Genomic DNA, 12,893 nt, shown 5'->3' with positions numbered 1-12,893 from the left:
GTTTCAAAACTACTTGAAGTATAAAAGTCAATGTAATGTAAGGGGAACAAATGCCCTTCAAAGACAAAAGCTAGTGACTTTGAAGTTTTTTCAAAATGTTAATGTTGAAAAAAATTGAGAAGCTGGTGTTGATCAGTAGGGTCTCATTGCAAGCATTAGTAATTTAAGGTTGCTGATAATTTTCTGAATAACTATTATGTTTTTACCATTAGAGCCACCGTAGTTAGTAGGTGCTGTTTCCGTTTGTGTGTCAGCAGAGCGCGGCACTGGGTCTTCTTTATGCTAACTGACTGTGTACGGTGTGTTCATCTTTTTTTTTTTTTTTTTTTTTTTTTTCAATGACAGGCTGTAATGAAAACAAGCCAAAATAAAACAAGGGTAACAAGATCATTTTTAAAATGTAGGGAGTAAAAAGTACAGATATTTGTCAAAAATGTAAAGAGTAGAAGATAAAGTCAGCTAAAAAATAACTACTCCAGTTAAGTATAGCTACCCCAAATTTCTTCTTAAGTAAGGTAACAAAGTATTTTTACTGGAGATCTGTGACACGATTATTAAGCTGAGAGGAATTTTACTGTACTGACAGTGATGAACCTGCTTTCTTGAAAAAAGCAGAACGTGTTACTGTCACTGCCTGAGCTTCACTGTTGTAATCCTCTTTCTGTAATTCTCCATAACCTGTTCTAGCACAATGTGCTCAGAGAAATAAAACAGAAAACCTTTCAACAAAACAAGAAAAGATTTTCAAAGATTAAGTCTAACCATCAGAATTAATGTGTCAACAATCTCAGGACAGAAATCCCAATGTTCCTGAAGTGAGGAGCTGACAGAGTAACAGTCATGTAGATGTTACGTATGGACAGGTGTGTTATGGATGATGGTTATATTACACCTTTGTGTCCATCATTAAGTTTGACGAGTTTTCATGGATCCCCAGCATTCTATCCATCATGCAAAGATCCCCTCCCAGCTAAAAAGGCTTGGCAGACATGACCTCGATCATGGAGATTCTTACTGATCATGGACATTGCAGCTGGCGCATTGGGGCCATTTGGGCCCTCAGCTATTTCCAGGAAAACAATGAACAAACAAATTTACCTTTACCCCTTTTTCAATATCCAAAAAGCTTCGCTTCTAACCTTTCCATCTTTCTTCCTGCAGCTCTACCCGGGCATATATCCTGATGTACACTTTGTAGAGGAGCCAGTGAACGAGGCCATGAAGAAGATGGGGCTGGGAGAGATAACCAGCTCCATCAAGAGCAGGACATGTCTCCTGACAGGTATGAAGCTCAGAACGGTTTATAAGATAAGATAAGATAAGATAAGATTAGACTTTATTGATCTCTCCCTGTTTCTTTCTGCAGCTGTACCTGGGTACGTTTTCTTTTAAGCACTTTTAATCACTTTTTTAGACAGCAGAGGATGCTGTCTCATATCACTGGAAACTCTTTAAAACCAAACTTAAAACAATACTAAGAATGCCCTTTATAACTACGGAAACATGTTAAAGATAAAGCTTTATGTCCATAATGTGATTCTGTTTGATCGGACTCTGTGTAGGAGTTTTGAGGGAGGAACTGTAAGTCAGCCTTTATTGGTCCAGGTGATGGGTGTGAGCTTAACTTATTTCCTGAAACTCCCCAATGTCGTGTTTTACAACACCCTTTTTGATCTATAAAATAATCTGGTGTAATCTGATGTTGGTGCCAGAGTGATAAGGAAGACAGGAGAGGAGGAACAAGACTTTGAGCACAGAGTGAAAACCCTGGTGCAAAAATCTTAGGCTGAATAGTCTGTGCGCAATAGGAGAACCACATTTTTGCAGATCAGAACTTTTTGCTAGTTTTGACTTTTTTGGGGTCCTCTCTTTCCTTAGTAACCACCATGTCTACTTATACAGTGACAGTGTCCACAGGGGAACAGCTGTTTGAAGGCACAGATAACTATGTGTACATCACACTGGTGGGCACAGAGGGAAGCAGCGAGGGAACACTGCTGGACAAACCTCTGTACAATGACCTGGAGAGTGGAGCGGTAAGTTTTTGGAGAGGATTTTAAACTTTACTGTAAATGATGATAGAAAAAAAATGTTTGGAATGAAACTTAACCCTCTATAGTATGCAGAGTGATGCCAGTAAGAAGGATAGATAGATATAGATATATATGTTTGTGTGTGTTTTGACACTGCTGATTTAATAAATTAATGAATAATTAAAGCTTCCAGTTTTCTCAAAGTCTGTCCAGATCACTGTGTGACTATTTAATCTCACATTAACAGGTGGACACCTATGAAATGACAGTCAGTGAGAACCTGGGTGAGATCATGTTGGTGAAGATAGAGAAGAAGAAATACTGGGTCCAGGATGACTGGTACTGCCGGAGTATCATAGTCAAGACCCCCTCTGGAGACTTCATTGAGTTCCCCTGCTACCGCTGGCTGGTGGACGACATGGAGGTGGTGCTGCGAGATGGAAAAGGTAGAAATCAGATAACCAACAAGCACCTGCTCTGTATCATCCAGAACTCACTTTTTGTACGTTTGTGTGTGTGTGTGTGTGTGTGTGTGTGTGTGTGTGTGTGTGTGTGTGTGTGTGTGTGTGTGTGTGTGTGTGTGTGTGTGTGTGTGTCTCCTGAAGCATGTCTTCCTCAGCATGATAAGACCAGCTTGATGAAGCAGCACAGACAAGAAGAGCTGGACACGAGGAGGGCAACCTTTGGGTAATGTCTCTGCACATAAGCTTTTTGTTAAGTTGTGCACACTGAAAATAACATTATTCTACATCTGTTTGAAAACCATTGTGTGATTCTACTTTCACTTTCAAATTACTTTTAAGCAACATTTGGGAACTTTGACAAAGGACCTCTTTCGCAATACATGTAATTTTCGCCCACAGCCCAATTTTTTGTTTTGTTGTGTGGTATTTGTAGTACACCCAGAGACTCCCAAGAATATACCTTTAGAGAATCCAAAAGTCATCCAGGGCCTGTACTCTGACCTATTTTATGATCATTGCCATAGCTGTGAGCCAAGGTGCACACTTTACCCCAAAACTTACTCAAACACAAATAATAGATCATCAAATTGGGTCAAATCACCTTCACTGAAGTCTGGTGCATCTTTTGAAATCAAATGTAAAGCTAAGTATTACAATTAAAAGAAGTTATTGAATTTTAACTGGAAAAAAAAGTTTTTTTTCATGATTTTTTTCAACAAATTCAATCATTTAGAGATTTGTCTGACCAACTTACAGTTGGTGTACACCTAAAATACTTACAAATTATTTGGCCACATATATATTCTCAAAGTAGGAAAAAAAAATCATCAAATTCTGAGACCGGTAAAGTTGTTCAATTAACAGGTTGGGTTACTCTGGTAGAATCAGGATACATATCTTGTATATCAGGAAACCTTTAAAGATTTGTTCAGAATTCATTCTTTAAGTATGATTTCTTTTAGAATTTGGATGCTAGAGTCAAAACAAACATTTCACATGAAATGTTATTCATTTTAATATTGAACAGCAAAAAAGGGCCTCTATATTATGCCTTTGTGATGAGATAATAATGAGCCATTGATACAAGTAAAAACAGATGCATTTTTGGATTGTTGTAATCAGATTGTATATATCTACAATGACAGCAATACATAAACATTACTTCTGTCAATTTCTGTTTCTAGTACTTGTATATACATGTAATCTGTTTTATGGCCTTCATGTCTTTTTGCATAGCAATGGCTTGGACAATTTTAATTTGTAGACAAGAACTATAGTAAGGGAAAGGGGAAGATGTATGATTGGCTGGTTATTTCATAGAATGGAGTCTTTGAATTTGCTTGTGTATGGTTGGAGGGGTTTCTGATTTTGAAAATGTTTATAATATCCCAAATAATAGATTACGGACTCAACATGTGCACACATGCCAGAGGTTCTCTTTCCAGCGGGACAGAGACAATAATATGCCTTCACAGGATCATCTGATGCATTCTTGTCAAATTGAATCCAAACATTGTATTTTATTTGAGATTTGTGATGAGAATGAATCTGTCCCCTAATGAGATCAGCATCATGCTGGTAAACCCAAATCTCAAAACCCATATATGAAATAACCAGCCAATCATACATCTTATGGATTCCTCAGATCCCCTTTCCCTTACTATAGTTCTAGTCTACAAATTAAAATTGTCCAAGCCATTGCTATGCAAAAAGACATGAAGGCCATAAAACAGATTACATGTATATACAAGTACTAGAAACAGAAATCGACAGAAGTAATGTTTATGTATTGCTGTCATTGTAGATATATACAATCTGATTACAACAATCCAAAAATGCATCGGTTTTTACTTGTACCAATGGCTCATTATTATCTCATCAAAAAGGCATAATATACAGGCACTTTGTGGCTGTTCAATATTAAAATGAATAACATTTCATGTGAAATGTTTGTTTTGAATCTAGCATTCAAATTCTAAAAGAAATCATACTTAAAGGATGAATTCTGAACAAATCTTTGAAGGTTCCCTGATATACAAAATATGTATCCTGATTCTACCACAGTAACCCAACCTGTTCATTGAACAACTTTACCGGTCTCAGAATTTGATGATTTTTTTTTCCCACTTTGAGAATATATATGTGGCCAAAAATAATTTGTAAGTATTTTAGGTGTACACCAACTGTTAGTTGGTCAGACACATCTCTAAAGAATTGGATTTGTTGAAAAAAATCGTGAAAAAAAAAACTTTTTTTTTCCCAGTTAAAATTCAATAACTTATTTCAATTGTAATACTTAGCTTTACATTTGATTTCAAAAGATGCACCAGACTTCAGTGAAGGTGATTTGACCCAATTTGATGATCTATTATTTGTGTTTGAGTAAGTTTTGGGGTTAAGTGTGCACCCTGGCTCACACCTATGACAATGATCATAAAATAGGTCAGAGTACAGGCCCTGGATGACTTTAGGATTTTCAAAAGGTATATTCTTGGGAGTCTCTGGGTGTACTACAAATACTACACAACAAACAAAAAATTGGGCTGTGGGCAAAATTACATGTATTGTGAAAGAGGTCCTTTATAGTTGTCTTTAAAACAAAACTCTTTGGGGAAATGCTACTGTTGTATCAAAAACTCTTCTTCACAGATGGAGGGAGTGGCAGCCAGGCTTTCCAAAGAGCATTGATGTGGACAAATACTCCGATTTACCCCCAGATGTCAAGTTTCACAATGAAAAGGACGGGGATTTTCATGCTAACTTCATAAAGGCGTATGTACTCTCTATTGTCACTCAACATGAGCCAGTGAGGTTGTTTTTTTTTCTTTTTGCCAAGTGTCAACTTACTGAAAAACTGGTCTCATAGTGTGTTTATCAGCAGGGAGTATCTGCTTAACTTGTTCATGCAGGTTTGAGAAAAGAAAAAATCAAAACAGGCCTTAAAAATAGTTGGGGTTGAAATAATTTGCGTGATTTGCCAGAATTAGCTTAGAAGTGATGTACAGGCATGCTGCACCCTCAGGACAAATACATATAAAGTTCAAAACTACAACAACTTTTGCAGTGTTTCACAAGATTAAAGAGGAGTTATTATGCTTCTTTTTTACATTTTTTTCACATTGTTGGGTCAATAAAACCTCATTTTAGCCCCTGTGTGAAACATTTCATTATAGTTACTGTCCCTTTAAGACTTCCCTCTCCACAAACCCCCTTCCCTCTAATTGGCCAGCCCTCTCAAGGGGTGTCTATTTGCAGGGCTTGATATTTGAGGCCTTCCCCTCCAGTGAGTCAAACCAGTTAGGAGATCCTCATCTGATGACCTCATCATGAGGGAGCATTTCAAGCAGGTTCATCGATTCAGGGATCTACCTCGTAGGAATAAGTAGTGTTTAGAAAAACTGGACACGTTAAGTATCAGTGCACAGCATTGTTATTTTAATACCTTACTCCCTGAGTTAATTAACAATTTTAAAATTAGATTGATTTTAAGCCTTTTTGCATTCTTACAGATGGTAAATTAAGTGGTGATTGCAAATTTGAGTATAGTATGCACAATAGTTATAAATAAGTTATACTGTATATATATATATATATATATATATATATATATATATATATATATATATATATATATATATATATATATATATATATATATATATATATATATATATATATATATATATATAGACATGAGAAGTACATCCCATGACCAATATATAGTGACATAGTGGATCTGATACAATCTTTGGTATGTGTAGAATATGAATCAATAGGTAATAATGAGACACAAAGGTCATTTTTGCTGCATTAAGACAGGCATCACGGGATTAATGTTTGAAATATGGAGAAGCAGAATAGCTTCTTTAAAAACTGCTTTAATTATGTGTGCTTGGGCCATAGAAAAATGCATGATGTCCCTTTGTTGCCAAAACAGCATGACTAAGCTGATGATAATAAGAATATAATGATAAATAGACTGATGTTTTTACAGGATTGGGAACCTGACTTTGAACGGGCTGAAGGACCTGTTCCAGTCTTCATTCAGCAGCTTTGAAGACTTTGAGAAGGTCTTTATCACAATCCAAAACAATAGCTCAGGTGAGTTTCATCATTATATGAACGTGAAAATATGTTTTTTGTTTGTGAAATATTGTATAAGTGGACACTCCTAGTGTTCACGGACTGAAGAACCAAAACAGTTAGAGCTCCACCTACTGACTGTTTGTAGTACAGATCATAACCTTTGGCTCAGGTCTAACCATGAAATGAAACCCTTGTCAAACTATTTGTCCCCACGTTTTCTCTGTCAGTTTTTATCATGCTGTTGAAGTGTCGTTTTAGTTGTAATTTGAGTTTTAAAAGATAATTGACAGCTCAGCTGACACATGCAGACACCCATAGGGCCTTTTTCAAACCGCCCCCTACACACTCTCCCTACCAGCTACCCCTCCGTTTGCGCGTTCTCGCGGAGTGTCCGCCACATTAAGGGCCATCCCAAACCGATCCGTGGGGAGGGGTAGTGGGCTATAAAACCCTCCACGAGCGAGTCTGCACGGATGCCGACTCGCTGAACACGTGCAGCGCTAAATTGTGCCCGGTGTCAGCCATGGAGGAAGCAACAGACAAATGTAAGTTCCACGCATATGTGCCTGCACAAACACTGTTAAACTAACACAAATATTTCATGATTGTCATGCAGATGTTCACAACTTTAGATGTGCATGTTATTCATTAAGGTCTGCCTTGCATTTGTTTTGACAGTTCATGTTTATTTGAGCATTTAATATTTACAAAAAAACAAAATAATTTATTAAAGCGAGAATGAATCATGAAAAAATCTTCAATAAAAAAATAGAAATGCAGCCAAAGAAGCATGGGGAGTAAGTTTCTTTTGTATTTTCTATGTTATATTTTCTTTTTTTTCTTTGTTTATCTGTTTCCGCCTAAGATCGAGGGAAGTTTCTGTCCCAAAGCTGTATTTATACCCTACACCCTGATGAAGTGAACTTCATTCAGCTGTGAGTGTGACTCCATCACAGAGTGCACTCCGTTATGGAGGGGGAGTGTGTAGGGGGCGGTTTGAAAAAGGCCCCACAGTGTTCCTTGCAGGATTACCAAAGTGGAAAAAACAGAGAGAGAAAACATGAAGGGGATTTTTTTTTTCTTTTTAGTCCAAAGTTTAATTAATCTTTGGTTAAGCACAAGGAACAGTTTAATTAAGACTTCATGCCTCCCACTGGGAGGAGCATAAAGGAGCAGTGTCCTTATCAATATACAGCTAATAGTTTGTATATTTGAGAATAGATATAAATGCAAAGCTTAGCATAAATGTTCCAAAGAAAAAATGTATTAACATATGTATCTGTGAATTCTTACATGTTAGACATTCAAGAGAACGTGAGGCTCCACTGGAAGGAAGACCTCTTCTTTGGGTACCAGTTCCTGAATGGTTGTAACCCAATAATTATCCAAAAGTGCACCAAACTTCCTGACAAGTTTCCTGTCACAAATGAGATGGTTTCTGCCAGCCTGGTGAGAAAGATGACTCTGGAGCAGGAAATAAAAGTAAATATCTGTTTCTTTCTTTCATTAAAAACATTCAAAGTCTAAATTTGCCAACCATAATACTTTATGTCCCTCTTTAAAATATTCATCTTTATTCAATTCCCCAACAAAATAATCATTTTCTGGTCCCAGGCAGGTAATGTCTACATCGTAGACTTTGAGATATTGGAGGGAATCAGTGCTAACAAGACGGATCCAAAAACTACTCAGTACCTTGTTGCTCCAATCTGCCTGCTGTACAAGAACACTGAGAACAAGATCCTGCCCATCGCCATACAGGTAATGTGACGTGTGTTACACTCTGAGGGATTGAAGCATGCTCCTTTATTTCACAGAGTGACTTTCCCTTTTTATTCTTTCCTGCTTGTGGTGTCTTCACCAGCTTGGTCAGACTCCAGGTGAAGACACTCCGATCTTCCTGCCCACTGACAGTCAGTGCGACTGGATGCTGGCTAAAATGTGGGTCCGCTCATCAAATTTCCAACATCATCAGCTTGTCTCACACCTGCTGAGGACTCACCTGGTGTCAGAAGTGTTTGCCATCGCCATGTTCAGACAGCTGCCTGCTGTTCACCCTGTGTACAAGGTAGAACTCCAGCCCTTTTTATACTCAGAGCTCAGGGTGTGACAGTTGATCTCATGTTACATCTTGAGTATAAATGTGACCAAGGAATGATGATGGGACCAAGTTGTAGCTAGCTGCTTACACACACAGCATCATAAACAATATAATTACATCCTGGCACTTAATCATTTAACTCTGCTGAGGCACAAAACTGGTGTCCCAGTGTGTGGTTTCAAATTGCATTACAGTGTTTTGAAAGTGTAAGAGTCATAGCATTAGCTTCTTTATAGCTTCAGCGTGGATTTGAATATGAAAAGGGCTTTTAGTTATCAGTTGATAGATTGTTGATATGATGATCAACTCTGACCAATTCTTTTCTCAGCTCCTCATCCCACATGTTCGATACACCATCGCCATCAACACCAAAGCCAGAGAGCAGCTCATCTGTGAGGGTGGCGTCTTTGACAAGGTGAGAAGCATGAATGGATGAATAAATACAATTTCGCAAACATAATTTTCAGAAAAAGGCTGTTATGTATCCATTAAAGCACACAAAGCCTCGTGCAGGCATAAATATAAACTAGAGAAACTGTGTTTCTTTGCAGCAAATGTGTTGAAATACTGGAACTAAAAACTTGCAAAATCTGCAGTATTCCAAAAATCCCTGGATGTCCTACTGATCCAGGAACATTTCTCAGTATACAACGGAGCAGTCTACCCGGCATACTGTTTCCCACAATGCATGGCGCTGACGCTGTTTGTCAATGCAGGTGGCAGGTTTCAGTTAATTACTGCCATCTAGTGGAATGAGTCAGCACTACAACTACAACACAACAACATTAATATTATACAGTCTGTGAGATAGAAGTAAAGTGATGAGAAAGGAACACCAGTAAATCTTGTCACTTCTAGTTGTAAAAGAGTTGTTTACTTAAAGCCCACATAAACCATAAACCACTTCACATTTCTAAACCATACCTGGATTAAATGGAAGTGGTTTTTCCATCAGCTGTAAAAATAATAACTCAACCCCTTCCAGATTAAAAAAAAAAAAAAACAATATAACTTTTGGTGCAAAATTAAAACTCAAATTCAATGTTTCTGCTGTGGTATGATTAACAAAATAAAATGTCAAGATCTACCCATAGTTTGTTTTTTTATATTTATGATAAAGGTTAAAAAAAACACCAAAAAAAACTCAGTTGTGGCTCCACACACCAAAACTAGAGTAGTATACTAAAAAACAGACCCAACAGAACAGTCATACTACATTCACATGTTGGTTTGGAAAACAGCCGACGTGTTGGTGGGTGAGGCAGTTTGTCCTCACCTGTGTGAGATGAAAGGTTTCCATGGTGACCTGCTTGTCAGGCTGCTTGATTGCGGCAGCTGTTTAACTTCTATCTGAGACAGATGAACAATTAGATTTATGGTTAAAACAAGGGTCTGAATCTCCTATCACTGTGCCAAAACTGTAAGTGCTATCAGAAAATGGAAGTATCACGAACATCCCAAGACTCTGAAGATTTGTTTTTTTATATCTCTAACAGCAAAAATATGACCAGGCCAGCAAGTTAAAAAAGTGGCCAAGAATAGTACTCTGAGACTTCTCATCAACAGTCAATGAAAGCAAGGAGTTTTGTCTGACATTTGGCCATTTTGAAACTGAAAAAGAAGAAGAAAGAATCAAATAACAACATAACATAACTAACTGGCTGCAGTGTCAATAAGAAGCATGTATGGTTATAAAGTGATGCTGTTTGTTTTTTCTCTACATTAAGGCCAACTCTTCAGGTGGAGGCGGTCACGTCCAGCTGGTCCAGAAGGCCATGAAGTCTCTGACCTTCAGGTCTCTGTGCTTCCCGGATCTGATCAAATCCCGAGGCATGGACAAGAAGGACGAGCTGCCAACGTACTTTTACAGAGACGATGGCTACAGGGTGTGGGAAGCCATCAAGAGGTACCAGGAGGTCTATTTTGACACCAACATGGTTTGGAAACGTTTGTCCAATTGATGCAGAGAAAAACAGTTCAACAAAGATTGTACTTTAAAGGAAATGTTTGTGTGTGAGATATTTACAGAATTTAAAGGAAAAATAAGTTGCAGCATTTTTTAGCTTTTCCTTTGCTGTCTTGTTTTTTTCTGCAGCTTTGTGTCTGATGTGGTGAACATCTACTACGACAGTGATGAAACGGTGCAGGAAGATGAAGAAATCCAGGCCTTCGTTAAAGATGTGTGCGACTTCGGTATGCAGGACTTCGACCACTGTGGTGGGTACACAATACAGACTTCCTCTTTGGAAACAACAGTCAAACATCAAAACAGTGTTCAGTTCCTTCTCCACAGGGAGCTGCAGATCACTCTTCATGTCAGTGGTGTAGTATTTTCTGGAGGAGACAGGTGTGACAGTGAACCGGCAGCATTTCAAATTCATATCTGTTCAGTCAGAGACGAAAGGTTTGAGGTTGGTGACAGGAAGCTGCAGGAGTCACAGTGATGGTGTCTCTGCCAGAGCTCCAGTGTTGAAAAAAAAAGGTCTTTAAAGATTAAGTGCTACTTTTAGATTCACTTTACCTACAATCTATGAACAGAATTTCCAGCGTCCCTGAAAACACGCGAGGACCTGACAGAGTATCTAACCGTCATCATCTTCACTGCTTCTGCTCAACATGCAGCTGTTAACTTTGGACAGGTGAGTTATGAATGGATATGTATATTTTCTCCTTCAGTTTGAAGGTTGAATTGTCAAGAGTAATGCTTTACAGTAGAAGTATAAAGTTTTAGAGATGTTTAAACAAGTTTCTGAAGCTCCTCTGTGAATTTTGTTTCATCTCTGCATGCATTGTTTAGTTTGACATGTTCGCCTGGGTCCCAAATTCTCCGTGCACCATGCGAAGACCCCCTCCAACCCAAAAAGGTTTGGCAGACATGACCTTGATTATGGAGAGCCTCCCTGACCGTGGGCGTTGCAGTTGGCACATTGGGGGCACCTGGGCCCTCAGCCAGTTCCAGGAGAAAGAGGTACAAACATAGGGACAAAGTCGTGTATGGTCCTTATGTGTCTGAGTCTCCAAAAAGCTCCATATCCCACCTCTTCCTCTGTCTCCCTGCAGCTCTACCTGGGCATGTTTCCTGATGAGCACTTCATAGAGGAGCCAGTGAAGGAGGCCATGGAGAAGTTCAGGAAACAGCTAGCGGAGATAACCAGCTCCATCAAGAGCAGGAACAAGGGAAAGAAGCTGCCGTACTACAACATGTCTCCTGACAAAATCCCAAATAGTGTCGCTGTTTGAGGTATAAAAAAACACTTCTTCACACAGGAGAGGACGATAAGTTTTGACTTGTAAAACCCTGCTCCAAATATACCAATAGAAAATAATTCTAAACTTGATAACTCACTGTATTGTTCTGCTCAACTTTTGTCAGTTCTTTGGATTACAAGTTTTTGTTGAAACCACCTTGAATAAAAAGTAGGACAGCATGTCAATCCATAAAGGAGAAGCTGCTCTCAGTGTTGCTGCTGATCGCTCTCTAATCTTTGCTTAAACACACTGTTCATTGTTACTAAATACAGTTTTAGAATTGTGTGTGTTTATGTGTGTGGTCTGGAGTGGGTGTGAGGCTCAACACATACAACAAAGCATGTAAAATGACAATACGCACAAACAAACCGTGCTGAGAAATCCACAGACTGCAGAAGCAGCTCATCGCCAGCAGAGGGCGCTGCATTCAACTCATAACAGTATCAAGGTGTGTCTCAGCCAGGCAGCCAATGCATGGAGTCCTTTTGCTCTGAAATAAGTAGCCTAGTTCTCCGGTATGAAGAAAAAATGTAGGGCTGTATTCTTCATATATATTTATTTATTTTCTTTTTTTCTCTTTATAGTACACAGTCATTGTTATGTCGGCTATTTGCGCTTGGACTCGCTCTTACAAAGTGTTTCTCTGTAATGACTTCTTGGATGAACCCGCGTCTCTAGGTTTTTGTTTTTGCGGACGCACGAGTCGTTGAGGGTTTTTATTATACAATATATAAATCATCCATTTCTTCACGATGACAGATTTTTTTTGTTTCGGGTAAAAACTTTTCTTTCTGTGAAACCTTCACACGTGACGCGGACACGGGGCGCTGTCCGTGGCCTGAACGTGCTGAATCACTTTCTGGTTTTGTGCAAACCAAATTCCGAGCTGTCACAGCTGTCAAATTATGAGGAAGTGGAGGAAGTATGCAACTCTCAGGCTGTCGATTTCGCCTACTACAT

General features: G+C 38.6%; 1 protein-coding gene across 1 annotated transcript; it reads left to right on the top strand.

Annotated features, from left to right (window-relative positions):
• The first annotated feature begins 1,803 nt into the window (after positions 1 to 1,803).
• Positions 1,804 to 12,288, top strand: LOC141795053 (polyunsaturated fatty acid 5-lipoxygenase-like). Its single transcript, XM_074675802.1, has 14 exons — positions 1,804 to 2,036; positions 2,281 to 2,479; positions 2,639 to 2,720; positions 5,147 to 5,269; positions 6,492 to 6,598; positions 7,893 to 8,065; positions 8,198 to 8,344; positions 8,448 to 8,651; positions 9,013 to 9,099; positions 10,412 to 10,590; positions 10,780 to 10,901; positions 11,223 to 11,323; positions 11,482 to 11,652; positions 11,745 to 12,288. The coding sequence occupies exons 1-14, from the start codon at positions 1,887 to 1,889 to the stop codon at positions 11,922 to 11,924; spliced, it is 2,025 nt and encodes a 674-aa protein (XP_074531903.1). The 5' UTR covers positions 1,804 to 1,886; the 3' UTR covers positions 11,925 to 12,288.
• The last annotated feature ends 605 nt before the right edge of the window (positions 12,289 to 12,893 follow it).

This window comes from Halichoeres trimaculatus, unplaced genomic scaffold (genome assembly GCF_033239565.1).
Source record: "Halichoeres trimaculatus isolate MK-OKI-2021-1 unplaced genomic scaffold, fHalTri1.1 fHalTri1_scaffold_8, whole genome shotgun sequence".
In the NCBI taxonomy this organism is placed as follows: Eukaryota; Metazoa; Chordata; class Actinopteri; order Labriformes; family Labridae; genus Halichoeres; species Halichoeres trimaculatus.
Note: the sequence above shows the minus strand (reverse complement) of the source record. Positions and strands in the feature narration are given on the sequence as shown.